General features: G+C 58.1%; 1 protein-coding gene across 4 annotated transcripts in view; it reads right to left on the bottom strand.

Moving 5' to 3' along the window:
* Window positions 1-11596, bottom strand: part of CEP170B (centrosomal protein 170B) — a 67417-nt gene extending 55821 nt beyond the window's left edge. For 3 of the 4 annotated variants that reach the window (XM_029058894.2, XM_039912145.1, XM_029058896.2), the window contains exons 1-2: window positions 11498-11596; window positions 1641-1761 (exon numbers count right to left, since the gene is read on the bottom strand). In XM_029058894.2, coding sequence (XP_028914727.1) covers window positions 1641-1760 — 120 coding nt within the window. In that variant the 5' untranslated portion in view covers window position 1761; window positions 11498-11596. Of the gene's footprint in view, window positions 1-1640; window positions 1762-2360; window positions 2453-11497 lie in introns of those variants that run through there. The other variant, XM_029058895.2, reaches the window with a different exon arrangement.
* Between the last annotated feature and the right edge of the window lie 4049 nt (window positions 11597-15645).

Genomic DNA, 15645 nt, shown 5'->3' with positions numbered 1-15645 from the left:
CTCCCAGGCCCATCGCTCTACCCACTACACCATGTTGCCTGTAGACTCCACAGAGCACCGTGGACCCGTATTAAGCTTGAAAAAGCCCAAGGTCAGCCTGCAACGTGAAAATCCTTCATTCTACAAAAAAAAAAAAAAAAACTTAGCCACTCTCTCAATTAGCTATCGGAGCACGGCAAGTACATTAAACTTTGCTGCAAATCCAAAGCCTGGCTCTTGGCCACACAAACCCATGGCATTCCTCTCCTCCCCAGATTCTGCTTTCCACTGGGGTCCTCGGCTGGCTCAGGATCTACAAAAGTTAGCTGGCCGTGCTTTCCTACTCGGTGTTTTCCCAAAGCCAGGAAGGATACTGTGGACCCGTATTAAGCTTGAAAAAGCCCAAGCTCAGCCCGCAACATGAAAATCCTTCACTCTACCAAGGCTCTCCAGCAACCGCCCAAAGCGACCCTGAACGGGGGCCCCCAAATTCTGCCACCTTGGCAGCACACTCTCCAAGGCACTGACAGACTGAACGGAGGAGGCCGGGATGCCCCTGAGCCTGGCAGAGCTTGGTGACGGTGGGCCTCAGGAGCCCCCCGCTAAAGACCTTCTGGTTTCCCCTTGTGTCCAGGAGTCCCGGACCCACCCCAGCCTCCATGGTCCCCTGTGTGAATCGTTCCCTGCCAAACCATTCGGGGCCAGCTCAATTTAAGACGGCATGGACGGAACCTAGGTGGGCAAGGGAGGTGGAAGCCTCGAAGGACTGCCAGCTAGAGACCCTTCTCCTCACCCTCCCTCCCACAGATCCATGGGAAAACTCAACCACACCCTGAGACGGGCACGCGGCCTCCCCTTCCCTGGGAACCACCTACTCCGGCCAGCGGACCCCTGGAAGAAACGCAGCTGGCGATGAGCCCCAGGGGCTGGACGCACTAGACGAGGTCTGACAAAAGTCCAGAGGAAGGGCAGGAATCTACACAACACACACACACACACCCCAATGCCTGCCACTGGCAACCCAACCCCAGCGACAGCTGGTCAAACCGTGGGCCCCTCTGTTGGACCAGAGGGTCATCCAATCCACCCCCCGCCCCCTGAAAGGGTGACCCCTAACCCAACTGGGAAGCTAGGTTAGTGGCCAAGAGCTGGACGTGCTCTCTCAACCTCTCACAGCCCGCCCCTGGCTTAAGACGCTGCATTAAGGCAAAGCCAATCTAGGTAAGGTCAAAGATCAGCGGCCCTGAAAACTCCCCATCTGCCCAGCAAGGGGGTTGCGAGGCAGCCCGAGGCAAGGGCGGTCTTTAGGGGGCCGCTGGGGGTGGGGGTGGACGAAGCAGACGGGGTTATGTCCACTTTGCTTCCACTCACTTCTGGCGGGCAACTAGCCCGCTGGGCTGACGCACATTTTCTATTTATTGGCCATGATGCAGGACATAGTATGGGATTGGGGGGAAGGATAGAAAGTGGGGGGAAGAAGGGAAAGAGGGAGGGAGCAGAGAATGGGGGGGGGGGAGAGGAGAGAGACGGGGGAGAGACGGGGGAGAGAGATGAAAAGTGAGAGGGAAAGCGAGAGCGAAAGCGAGCACCAACAACTCGGATAGATCTAGGGCGTTTACCCTGAAACAGGTAAAGCCAAGGTGGGGCGGGGTGAGGCCTACCTGCAGCATGAGTTCACAGTCATCTCGGCCCACGAAGATCATCTCCCGGGGGAGCCGGTGGCGGGTCCCGCTGCTGCTCACCAGGAACCACGAGGTCACACTCATCTTGCCGTTGGGCATCCTGCGGAGGAGACCGAGGACGCGACCCCTGGTCAGCCGGCGCGGCACCAATCCGGGCCCACCAAAGGAGGTGTTCCCTGCATCCCCGGGGTCCCTTCCCACCAGGGCCCGTTTGGGATCATGGGGCCAGACCACTCCCGGACCATCAGAGTGGCCACTCCCCGCATCCCCATGTCCTTCCCGGCCGGAGGCCTGTGCGGAAGAGGAGAAGGGAGATGAGCTAGGGGGTGGGCGGAGGGGAGCGGCCCCAGCAGCTCCCGCTTAGATCCCGGAAACTCCCGCCTGGGTTTCCCGGCGCTTCTCGGAGATGCCTGGCAGAAATCTGAGGGGATTTCCGCCCAGAGATAAATCCGCCCTGCCTCCTGGTCACGCCCTCCCGCTCCTAAAAAGGTACCTTCCATGATTAATCCCCCCACCTTCTGGGTATTGATTAATAATAACTGCGGTATTCGTTAAGCAGTTACCATGTGCCAACCACCGTGCAACGGGCTAAGACAGAGACAAGATAATCCCAGTGATGACGTCCCAGCAGTGGCCCAGCAATCATTAACTGATCTGTTGATTGATTGATTGGCTAATGTCAACGATCTCATACTTTACCAAATATTTGTCAGACGATATCTTCTGCCTCCTGAAGAACAGGGAGGGTGTTTTCAATCCCTGACTGTTTCACAAGCCCCCGGCGCACAGAAGAGGCTCAATCAAGGCTCATGATACCTGACAAGCCAAATGTCAATCGATCAATGGCACTTACTCTGTGCAGAGCTCTGTACTAAGCACTGGGGAGAGTACAATAGAACAGAGTTGGGAGACACGATCCCTGCCCACAAGCAGCATGGCCTAGTGGATAGAGCGTGGGCCTGGGAGTCAGAAGCCTGAGTTCTAATCCCAGCTCCGCCACCTGTGTGCTGTGTGACCTTGGGCAAGTCATTTCGCTCCTCAGAGTCTCAGTCCACTCATCTTTAAAATGGGGATTCAGACTGTGAGCCCCATGTGGAACAGGGACTGTGTCCAACCCGATTTACTTGTTTCCATCCAGCGCTCGGTACAGTGCCTGGCACATAGTAAGCATTTAACAAAAACCATTTCTTATGATCATTATCATTATTATTACTATTATTATTAACAAGCTCACAGTCTAGAGGACTTGTCTGGTCTGACCCCCAACTGAGGACTGTCTCTAATTCACCGCCTCCCTCCAGGGAGAGGAGCCAGTTCTGCCCCTCTGCTTGGTCACCCTGGGGTGACTCCAGGAGCAACATCCTCAGCGGGGTCCAGATTCTGGAGCCGGCGCAGGAAGATCAGGGAAAACGCCTTACCTGTGGGCATGAAGTCAGAGTCCCACCTGCAGACTAACTGCACGTGGGCCTCCACACCCACCAGCTGGTAAGAGTGGGTAGAAGGGGAGAGGGAGGGAAAGGGGGAAGAGCAGCAGACGGGTAGGGGCCACCAGGAGGCCAGTTGTGCTGAAAGGTCTGACATTTGAAGATTAGGTTCAGGTTTTTCTACTTGATAATAATAATAATGGCATTTGTTAAGCGCTCACTATGTGCCGAGCACTGTTCTAAGCGCCGGGGGAGGTACGGGGTAATCAGGTTGGCCCACGTTAGGCTCACAGTTCATTTGAACAGCCCGCACCGATCGAATCGGATTGCAAGTCCTCTAGACGGTAAGCTCCTTGTGGGCAGGGAAGTATCTACAGTCTGCTATATTGTACTTTCCCAAGCACTTAGTGCAGCGCTCTGCACACAGTAAACACTCGAGAAATACCACTGATTGACTGTTCATTCAATAAAGCCAAGACTGCCGAAAGGCCTCCTCGGTAGCCTCCCTGCTTCCAGCCACTGCCATCCCTCCTGGACCCACTTCCACGTGAATCTTCTTTCTAAAACGCCAATCAGAACCTCTCTCTTCCCCTCCTCATTTCTTCATGCAGAAAACAGAAACTCCCGGCCGCTGGCTTCAGGTCTCTACTTATCAACGGGCTCTCCTGCTGCTCCATCCCCAGCTCACACTCTCTGCTTCTCCCAAGAAAGCCGGGAACAGCTCGACTCCCGCTCGACTCGGACCTATCGCACACACCTTTCCGCCTGTCTAGACCTATCCCTTCACGTCAGACCACGGTCCTCCCTGGCTCCGGAAGTCCCTCAATTCCCATCTCTTCCAGGAGGCAGTCCCGGGATGATCCTCGCCTCCCTGGTCACGTCATCCCGTCCGCCATCTTGCCACATAGGTATTTACCTGCTGAGAACTTATTGATTATCTGTTATCTATTATTTATGTCCATTCTCCTGCTCCTCTCCATGAGGTATTTGTCCCTCATCTGACTCCTGGATTAGACTGTGAGTTCCCCCTGGATTTTTCACTCACCCCTTTGGGATTTTTCCCGGTCTCCCCCTTCCACCACAGACTCACAACCAGATTCCCCTGCCCAACACCAAGAGTCTCCTGGAGCCGCGGTAAATACGATCCACGGCCGGTTCCTCTGGCAGCTGCTGTGCTGCAGGACCGGGGAGGGGAGCGAGACAAGGGATGGGCAGTCGGGCGCCGGGGAGAGTTGGTTCAGCCAGAGCCTCAGTGGGCCTCCCCAGCTGGGTGGCACTGGCAAGAGAGGATCCCTGTACGGACGGTGCCCGGGCACGGTGCCCAGGCCAGGTCGCCATCCCTGGAGCGTGTCTCTGCTCCATGGGGGCTTCAGGCCCCACAGCCGCCCTGCGGGTACCTCTCTCTGGCTCCTTGGCTTCTCCTCCAAGAGGCCTCCCTTGACTAAGCCCTCCTTTCCTCTTCTTCCTTCTGCACCGTCCTGACTTGCTCCCTTGATTCATTCTCCCCTTCCAGACCCACAGCACTTATGTACATATCTGTAATTTATGTATTTATATTAATGTCTGTCTCCCCCTCCATTCAATCATATTTATTGAGCTCTTACTGCGTGCACAGCACTGTACTAAGCGCTTGGGAGAGTACAATATGACCATAAAAAGACACATTCCCTGCCCACAGTGAGTTTACGGTCACATATTTGTTAAGCACTGTTAAGCTTACAGTCTAGGCGGGGAGAGCAGACATCAAGACAAATAAATATAATTAGAGAAATGTGCATGAGCGCTGTGGGGCTGGAAGTAGGGGGAGAGCAAAGGGAGCAAGTCAGAGCAACGCAGAAGGGAGTGGGAGATGAGGAAAGGCGGGGCTTGATCTGGGAAGGCCTCTTGGAGGAGATGGGTCTTTAATAAGGCTTTGCAGAGGGGAGAGAGTAATTGTCTGTTGGATTTTAGGAGGGAGGGCGCTCTGGGCCGGAGGCAGGACCTATAATGATAATGTTGGCATTTGTTAAGCGCTTACTATGTGCAGAGCACTGTTCTAAGCGCTGGGGGAGATACAGGGTGATCAGGTTGTCCCACGTGAGGCTCACAGTCTTCATCCCCATTTTACAGATGAGGCATCTGAGGCACAGAGAAGTGAAGTGACTTGCCCGACGTATGCTAGGGGTTGACAGCAAGATAGGCGAGATCGACAGTGAGAAGGTTAGCGCTAGAGGAACGACTGTAAGCTCGCTGTGGGCAGGGAATGTGCCTGTTTATTTAGTACAGTGCTCTGCACATCGTAAGCGCTCAATAAATATGAATGGAGCCTGGCCACGACCAGCGGCCGGTCTGAGATACTGGGACGTGTTGGGGAGGGCCAAGGGTAAGAAATTGGGTGGCCCTGTGGGGTGAGGAACGGGTTCCACACCTCCCGCCCCCTCCCAGCCCTGCCACGCTCGGCGGTGGGCGGGACGAGTGGCCTCCGAGCCCCGTCGGGCAACTTCCCGTTTGCCGTCCACCCCTCTGACGTTCAGTCGGGCCTGCTCTGCTTCCGAATCATGTGGCTCCTGGGGAACCGAGACCGCTGTGAGTGGAGATGGACTCGCGGAGGGGCCGGAATCTCAGAAACCTCTACCCTCACCCTGCCGGGGAGCACCGGAGGCACAGGGTGCTACAGGAGCTTGGAACCGCCGTCCCGGAAGAGTTAGATAGCGAGGAGGGGCTGGGCCTGGCCTCGGGTGCTCTATGCTGGAGCAGCATCGCCGATCAGAGCAGGAATGGAGAGGAACTCCACATGAACACCAACTCTCTCCTACAGCGAGTTGTACACACGCGCTGTCTCAAACGCCTCTCCTCCAATTCTCCCCTCGGCCCCCTCCGAGCTGGCTTCCGACCCCTCCACTCCATAGAAACAGCCCTCTCGAAGGTCACCAATGATCTCCTTCTTGACATATCCAACGGCCTCTACTCCAACCTAATCCTTCGACACTGCAGACCACCCACTTCTCCTGGAAACCTTATCCAACCGTGGCTCCCCTGACTCTGTCCCCTCCTGGTTCTCCTCTCACCTACCTGGCCATTCGTTCTCAGTCTCCTTCGCGGGTTCGTCCTCTGCCTGCCATCCTTTAAATGTGGGGGTCCCTCAGGGTTCAGTTCTAGGCCCCCGTCTATTCTCCATCTACACCCCCTCCCTTGGAGAACTCGTTCGCTCCCATGGCTTCAACCACCCCCTCTATGCAGATGATACCCAAATCTACAACTCCAGCCCCGATCCCTCTCCCTCTCTCCAGTCTCGCATCTCCTCCTGCCTTCAAGTCATCTCTACTTGGATGTCCTCCCTTCACCTCAACCTTACCATGTCCAAAACGGAGCTCCTTATCTTCCCCCCAAACCCAGTCCTCCCCCTGACTCTCCCACCCCTGAAGACCACCATCGTTACCATCCTTGGCGTCTCACGAGCCTGTAATCTTGGCGATATCCTTGACTCCTCCCTGTCATTCAACCCACCCAGGCAATCGGTCACCCAACCCCGTCGGTCCCACCCCTACGCCATCGCTAGAATCCGCCCTCTCCTCTCCATCCAAACTGTTACCGACATTAATACAATCACCCATCCCATCCCGCCTGGATCACTGCATCGGCTTCCTTGCTCTCCCCTCTCCGGTCCATACTTCACTCTGCCGCCCGGATCATTTTTCTACAAAAACATTCAGGACACATCATCCCGCTCCACAGAAAACTCCAGTGGTTGCCCATCCACCTCCGCATCAAACAAAATCTCCTCACTATTGGCTTTAAAGCTCTCCATCACCTTGTCCCCTCCTACCTCACCTCACTTCTCTCCTACAGCCCGGCCCGCACACTTTGCTTCTCTAGTGCTAACCTTCTCACTGGGCCTCCATCTCGCCTGTCTCGCCACAGACCCCTGGCCCACGTCCTGCCTCCGGCCTGGAACACCCTCCCTCCTCATATCCAACGGACGATGACTCTCCCCCCACCCCCCTGCAAAGCCTTCTTGAAGGCCCATCTCCTCCAAGATGCCTTCCAAGACCAAGCCCCACCTTTCCTCATCCTCCCCACCCTTCTGCGTCACCCTGACTTGCTCCCTTTGTTCTTCCCCCCCCCCTCCCAGCCCCACAGCACTTATGGACATATCTGTCATTTTATTTATTTGTATTGATGTCTGTCTCCCCACCTCTAGCCTCTAAGCTCATTGTGGTCAGGGAATGTCACTGTTTATTGTTGTGCTCTTAATAAATACGAATGAATGAATGAATGAATGAGAGATAACCACCTCAATCAGCCCCCACCAAGCCTACCCAGCCCAAGGACTCTGTCTCCAAGAGTGGCCGGCGGAGGAACCTTCTGCCATCGTTCTCCGGGACGCCCACCCCCACGGTCCGTCCCTGACCATCGAGCACTCCTAACTCTCCCCTCTCATCCCGGACTCTCCCTCCAGCGAACGAGCACGGACCATCCAACACCCCTAACTCTCCCCTCTCCATCTCCAACTCTTCCTCCAGACAGCCGGCACATTCATTCATTCATTCAATCGTATTTATTGAGCGATTACTGTGTGCAGGGCACTGTACTAAGCTCTTGGGAGAGTGTAATTTGGCGACAAAAGGGCTTACGGTCGAGAAAGGGGGAGACAACAGAACGAAACAAGCGGACGGGCATCGATAGCATATAATAATGGTATCTGTTAAGCACGTGCTAAGTGCCGGGCACCGTACGAAGCGCTGGGGTGGATATAATGTAATCGGGTTGGACACGGTCCCTGTCCCACGTGGGGCTCACTGCCTCAATCCCGCTTCTACAGATGAGGGAACTGAGGCCCAGAGAAGTCAAGTGACTTGCCAAACGTCACACGGCAGAAAAGTGGCAGAGACGGGATTAGAACCCACGACCTACTGATTCCCAGACCCGTGCTCTAGCCACTACTCCATGCGGCTTCTCCGACACCTCCAACTCCCCCCTCTCCAGTGACCGGGGATGAGCCGATCATCTGTGGATCTACCCAAACCACCCTGAGAACCATTAATTGAAAATGGCACGGCCTAGTGGAAAGAGCACGGGCCTGGGAGTCAGACATCCCTCCTCACCTCTGCCAAACTAACTCTCTTCCCCTCTTCAAAGCCCCACTGAGGGCTCACCTCCTCCAGGAGGCCTTCCCACACGGAGCCCTCCCTTTCCCTCTGCCCCTCCTCCCCTCCCCATCGCCCCGACTCCCTCCCTCCGCTCTACTCCCTTCCCCTCCCCGCGGCACCTGGGTCTATTCGTATATATTATTTATCACTCTATTTTATTAATGATGTGTATATATATCCACGATTCTATTTATCTATTTTGATGGTATCGACGCCCGTCTACTTCTTTAGTTTCGTTCTGTCGGCTGTCTCCCCCTTCTAGTCCGTGAGCCCGTTGTTGGGCAGGGATTGACTCTATCTGTTGCCAAATTGCACTTTCCACGCGCTTAGTACAGTGCTCTGCACACAGGAAGCGCTCAGTAAATACGACTGAATGAATGAATGAATGCATTTTCCATTCCCGGCTCTGCCACTCGTCTGCCGTATGACCTTGGGCAAGTCGCTTCATTTCTCTGTGCCTCGGTTCCTCAGCTGCAAAATGGGGATTCTCCCGTTCTCCCTCCAGCTTTGACTGTGAGCCCCGCGTGGGACCTGACGACCTTGTATTTTGTACCCCGGCATTTAGTACAGAGCTCGGGGCAAGGTAAGAGCTTAATAAATATCACTATTATTATCTCCAGAGCTTCAGAGGCCACTCCCCTTTCATCCTCTCCCTTCCCCTGGCTCTAAATTTAAGTGGGAAAGGGGGGGGGAGGGGGGAGGTCTTTTTTTTAAAATGGTATTTAAGTGTTTACTGTGTGCTGGGCACTGTTCTAAGTACTAGGGTAGATACAAAATAATAATGTTGATATTTGCTAAGGGCTTACTCTGCGCAGAGCACCGTTCTAAGCGCTGGGGTAGAAACAGGGTCATCGGGTCGTCCCACGTGAGGCTCACAGTCTTCCTCCCCATTTTAGGGACGAGGGAACTGAGGCCCAGAGAAGTGAAGTGACGCGGCCACGGTCACACAGCTGACCAAGGTAGGACACAGTCCACGGCCCACATGGGGCTCACGGTCTTAATCCCCTTTTCCAGAGGAGGCGACCAAGACACAGAGACGTGAAGTGACTTCCCCCAGGTCACCCAGCGGACCAGCGGCAAAGCCAGGGTCAGAACCCCGGTCCTTCCGACCCCCGGGCCCGGGCACCATCCGGCGGGCCACGCTCCCCCTCGCCGGGGCCGGGGAACCCGTCCAAAGGCCGTGCCCTCCGCTCAGTACGGGGCGCTACCAAGTAAGCGCTCAATGAACACCATCGACGGATCGATCGACGGGGGGAGCCTCCCCGGGACGCAGCGGGACACCCGCCCTAACCCGTCCCCGGTGCAAAGCGGGCCCCGCCCTACCGGGATTCCCGAAGTGGGAATCATCGCCTCCGTTTCCACCGCGGGCTTCGGATCCGAGGGGCGGAGGGAGGTGGCGTTTGAGCTCCGTCCCCGCGTCCCCCCACGACCACCGGGATCTCTGCGAGCCCCTCCCCGGGCCCCTTCCTCCCCCCGGCCTCGGGGACGCGAGGGTCCGTCGGGGTGGGCCGACCTCAACCCGATCAATCCCCAACCCCTCCCCGGCACCAGGTGGATGCGAATCGCCGGCCAGGCCCAAGAGGACGAGGCCGGGCCTTCCCGCCGCCTTCACGGCCCCGGCCGCTGGACCTCTCCTCCGGGGTCCGGGCCGAGGGGCCTCGCCTCCGTCCGGTCACCTCCCGCCGGAGGGTCGCTCGCCATCCGAGGACCGCCCGCCCCGGCCGGTCCGACCGGCCCGGGAAACGGGTCTCCCAACGGCGAGCGGGCCGCGGTGGGGCCACGCGTTGCCGTCGGGCCGGCCTCCGGCTGGGATGAAGCGGGAGAGGGGGAGGCAGGGAGGCCCGGGCCCCGGCCGGCCGGTGACCCCCAAGTCGCAGCGTCGCCCCCGGCCCCGAAGCCGTGGGACTCTCACCCCGTCCCCCATTTAATCGCCCCCCCCGGGACGCAGGGCCCGACTCTCCGCCGGCGCGGCGGCCTAGCAGGCCCGGGACCTGAGACAGATCTGTAATTAATGTATTTATTTAGTGTCACAGCTGTAATTCCTCTCCCTATCTCTATTCGCGTCTGTCTCCCCCTCTAGACCGGGAGCTCGCGGAGGGCAGGGAACGGGTGCGATCTCCTAGGGTGCTCTCCCAAGCGCTCAGTACAGTGCTGGGCAAACTAAAAGCGCTCATTATTTACTTATTACATCTGCGATCTATTCAATTATCTATTTCTATTAACGTCTATCTGCCCCTCTAGAGTGGGAGCTCGGGGTGGGCAGGGAACGGGTCCGATCTTCTAGGGCGCTCTCCCGAGCGCTCAGCACAGTGCTGGGCACCCAGTGAGCGCTCATTATTTATTAGATCCGCAATTCATTTATCTATTTCTATTAACGTCCGTCTCCCCCTCTAACGTGCGAGCTCGTGGTGGGCAGGCAACGGGTCTGATCCCGGGTGCTCTCTCGAGCGCTCAGCACAGTGCTGGGCACCCAGTGAGCGCTCATTATTAATTTATTAGATCCGCAATTCATCTATTTATCTATTTATCTATTGCTATTAACGTCCGTCTCCCCCTCTAATGTGCGAGCTCGTGGTGGGCAGGGAACGGGTCTGATCCCGGGTGCTCTCCCGAGCGCTCAGCACAGTGCTGGGCACCCAGTGAGCGCTCATTATTAATTTATTAGATCCACAATTCATCTATTTATCTATTTATCTATTTCTATTAACGTCCGTCTCCCCCTCTAACGTGCGAGCTCGTGGTGGGCAGGGAACGGGTCTGATCCCGGCTGCTCTCCCGAGCGCTCAGCACAGTGCTGGGCACCCAGTAAGCGCTCATTATTAATTAGATCCGCAATTCATTTATTCATCTATTTATCCATTTATCTATTGCTATTACCGTCTATTAACCTGCGAGCTCGTGGTGGGCAGAGAACGGCTCTGATCCCGGGTGCTCTCCCGAGCGCTCAGCACAGTGCTGGGCACCCAGTAAGCCCTTATTATTAATTTATTAGATCTGCAATTCATCTATTTATCTATTTATCTATTGCTATTAACGTCCGTCTCCCCCTCTAACGTGCGAGCTCGTGGTGGGCAGGGAACGGGTCTGATCCCGGCTGCTCTCCCGAGCGCTCAGCACAGTGCTGAGCCCCCCCGTGCGCGCCGACGATTGATTAGAGCGGCGATCCCTTTATTTAATCCTATTTTTAATCGATTTCTATACCCGGGTGGGGGAGGGGAATTAAAGGGGGGGGGGACCCTGCACCCCTTCCTTGGGGCCTTGGGCGGACCCTCCCCTCTCGTACCTGGTCCGGCCGCCTCCTCCGGGGAGCGGGTCGGGGGAAGGGCGGTGCGGTGCTGCGCAAGGCGCTGCGGGCCGCCCCCCCCCCGCCGCCGCCGCCCCGGCCCCGCAGCGCCGCCGCCCGCACTGGCCCGGCAGGTTGGTGACGTCGGCGGGGGGAGGGGCCGGGACGGACACGCCCCCTCCGCCGCCCGCGGCCAATCCACGGCCTCCGCCCGCACAGGACACGCCCCCTCCGGGAGGCCACGCCCCCGGGACCGTCCCCCTAGCCAATCCGGGCCCTCGGGGACGCCACCCCGGCTAGGACACGCCCCCTCGGCTAGGCCACGCCCCCAGGAGCGTCCCCGTAGCCAATCCCCGGCTAGGAAACGCCCCCCGCCCTCACAGGCCACGCCCTCCTCTGCTAGGCCACGCCCCCGAGCCCGTCCCGTAGCCGATCCGCGCCACCTCCCCAGCACGCCACAAAGGCCACGCCCCTTATGATAGGCCACGCCCACCGCCCGACACCCGTAGCCAATCCACGCCCCCCGCTTCCCCAGCAGGACCCGCCCCTCCAGGCAGGCCACGCCCCCTAAGGCCAGGCCCCGCCCCCTCCCTCCGCCCAGCCAATCCACGCCCTCCGAACGCCCCCGCCTACCCAGCCCACGCCCACTGCCCAGCGAGGCCACGCCCCTCTGCTAGGCCACGCCTCCGGGCCCGTCCGGTAGCCAATCCACGCTCACTGTCCCGCCTCCCCGTCCAGGCCACGCCCCTGCCGCAGCGTGGCCACGCCCTCCGAGCCGTCCCTCTGACTAAGCCCCGCCCATCCCTCAGGCCACGCCCCCAGTCGAGCCCCGCCCTCATGAAAAGGCCACGCCCCCGAGTCCTTCCCCATAGCCAATCCACGCCCGCCTCCCCATTCAGGCCACGCCCCAGTGCCGTCCACTAGCTGAGCCACGCCCATCCATCCCTCGTCGCCAGGCCACGCCCACCGCACAGGCAGGCCACGCCCCTTCTGTTAGACCACGCCCCCAGGACCGTCCCCATAGCCAATCCACGGCCGCTGGCCCGCCTCTCCACCCTGACCACGCCCCCGCCCAGCCAGGCCACGCCCCATACCAGGCTCCATAAATAAGCCACGCCCACTGTCCCGCCTCTCCACCCGGGCCATGCCCCTATTGCAGGCCACGCCCCCTTAGCGCCAGGCCACGCCCCTTAGAGCCAGGCCACGCCCCCTTAGAGCCAGGCCACGCCCCATGCATGTCCCCATATATAAACCACCTCCATTGACCCCCCTCCTTCCAGGCCACGCCCCTCACAGCCAGGCCACGCCCCTCACAGCCAGGCCACGCCCCCATGCATGTCCCCACATATAGGCCACGTCCACTCACCCCCCTTCCAGGCCACGCCCCCTCTAGAGCCAGGCCACGCCCCATGCATGTCCCCATACATAAGCCACGTCCACTGACCCCCCCTTCCAGGCCACGCCCCCTTCGAGCCAGGCCACGCCCCTTGTCCTTTCCCCCTGGATAAGCCACGCCCCCTGACCCCCTCCCTGCCCATGCCAGGCCACGCCCCCTTAGAGCCCCACCACGACTCCTTGTAGGCAGACCTGGCCCTCCCGTCCCTCCTCAGAGATAGGCCCCGCCCCCTTGGCCCTCCCCGCCCAGACCACGCCCCCTCCCAGCTAGGCCACGCCCCCCAGCTCCGTCCCCTTTCATCATAATAATAATGTTGGTATCTGTTAAGCGCTTCCTATGTGCCGAGCACTGTTCTAAGCGCTGGGGTAGACATAGGGGAATCAGGTTGTCCCACGTGGGGCTCCCAGTCTTCATCCCCATTTGACAGATGAGGGAACCGAGGCCCGGAGAAGTGAAGTGACTTGCCCAAGGTCACACTAAGCGCTTACTATGTGCAGAGCACTGTTCTAAGCACTGGGGTAGACACAGGGGAATCAGGTTGTCCCCCGTGGGGCTCCCAGTCTTCATCCCCATTTGACAGATGAGGGAACCGAGGCCCGGAGAAGTGAAGTGACTCGCCCACAGTCACACAGCCGACAAGTGGCAGAGCTGGGATTCGAACTCATGAGCCCTGACTCCAAAGTCCGTGCTCTTACCACTGAGCCACGCTGCTTCTCCCAGGCGTAAATCCCCAGCGCTTAGTGCAGTGCCGTGCACACGGTAAGCGCTCAATCCCTACGACCGCGTGAATAGCCAAGCCGCGCCCCCACGTCCCCTATAGACCAGCCACGCCCTCTCTACATAGCGAAGCCACGTCCCCTATATTTTGTTAATTGTACATCGCCTCGATTCTATTTAGTTGCCATGGTTCATCCCCAGCGCTTAGTACGGTGCTCGGCACCTAGTAAGCGCTCAATAAATACTATTGAATGAATGAATGAGATGTTCTGCCCCTCGACTCTATTTACCGCCGTCGTTCTCGTCCGTCCGTCTCCCCCGATCAGACCGTGAGCCCGTCGGACGGCGGGGACCGTCTCTATCTGTGGCCGACTTGTTCATTCCAAGCGCTTAGTACAGTGCTCGGCACCTAGTAAGCGCTCAGTAAATACTATTGAATGAATGAATATAGACAAGCCACGCCCCAGGCCCGTCCCACGTCCCCGGGCCTCCCTTAATAATAACAATAATGTTGGTATCTGTTAAGCGCTTACTAGGTGCCGAGCACTGTTCTAAGCGCTGGGGTAGACACAGGGGAATCAGGTGGTCCCACGTGGGGCTCCCAGTCTTCATCCCCATTTGACAGATGAGGTCACTGAGGCACCGAGAAGTGAAGGGACTTGCCCAAAGTCACACAGCTGACAAGGGGCCGAGCCGGGATTCGAACCCATGACCTCTGACTCCAAAGCCCGGGCTCTTTCCACCGAGCCACGCTGCTTGCCTTCCAGCTCCTCTCTCCCCCCGCCCAGCCCCGGCCCAAACCAGGCCACGCCCCTCCCCACAGCGGTCAGCTCAGGTTAGCCGTCCCTCCCTTGACACTCCCCCATAACGAGAATCATACTGATGGTATTTATTAAGCGCTTCCTAGGTGCCGAGCACTGTTCTAAGCGCTGGGGGAGATCCAGGGTCACCGGGTGGTCCCACGTGAGGCTCACAGTCTTCCTCCCCATTTTGCAGAGGAGGTCACTGAGGCACAGAGAATAATAAGAATAATGTTGGTATTCGTTAAGCGCTGACTAGGTGCCGAGCACTGTTCTAAGCGCTGGGGGAGATACAGGGTCATCAGGGGGTCCCACGTGAGGCTCCCAGTTAATCCCCATTTTACAGATGAGGGAACTGAGGCACAGTGAAGTGACTGGCCCAGAGTCACCCAGCTGCCAAGTGGCAGAGCTGGAATTCGAACCCATGACCTCTGACTCCCAAGCCCGGGCTCTTTCCGCTGAGCCTCGCTGCTTCTCCTAAGTGAAGTGACTTGCCCAGAGTCACCCAGCAGCCAAGTGGCAGAGCTGGGATTCGAACCCATGACCTCTGACTCCCAAGCCCGGGCTCTTTCCACTGAGCCACGCTGCGACGATCGTATTTGGCTAGCGCTTATTAGGTGCCAGGCACTGTACTAAGCGCCGGAGTGGGGATAAGCCAATCCGGTGGGACCCGGTCCCCGTCCCACGTGGGGCTCGCGGTCTCAATCCCCATTTTACGGATGAGGTTACTGAGGCTCGGAGAAGTGAAGTAATAATGTTGGTATTCGTTAAGCGCTTACTACGTGCACAGCACTGTTCTAAGCGCTGGGGGAGATACAGGGTCATCAGGTTGTCCCAAGTGGGGCTCACAGTCTTCATCCCCATTTTACAGATGAGGGAACTGAGACCCAGAGACCTGAAGTGACTTGCCCCCAGTCACACAGCTGACAAGTGGCAGAGCTGGGATTCGAACCCGAGACCTTCTGACTCCCAGGCCCGGGTTCTACCCACCACCCACTGCCCCCTCCCACCCCAAACTTTGCCATTCTTCCCACCTCTCTTCCCAGACCCTACCGACCGGGAGATGAGGGACTAACTGGAAGGCGGGAGAGGATTGAGGGAAGGGAGGGAGCAGTGGGATACTGAAATTAGGAGGCCGGAGAGAGACCACCCTCCCTCCAGCGCCCACCGCCCCAAAAAAGAAAAAATAAAACACTGGTAACGGGGGGAGGGGAAATGAAGGTATGTGTGCGCTC

Source organism: Ornithorhynchus anatinus, chromosome 1, assembly GCF_004115215.2.
Source record: "Ornithorhynchus anatinus isolate Pmale09 chromosome 1, mOrnAna1.pri.v4, whole genome shotgun sequence".
Lineage (NCBI taxonomy): Eukaryota > Metazoa > Chordata > Mammalia > Monotremata > Ornithorhynchidae > Ornithorhynchus > Ornithorhynchus anatinus.
Note: the sequence above shows the minus strand (reverse complement) of the source record. Positions and strands in the feature narration are given on the sequence as shown.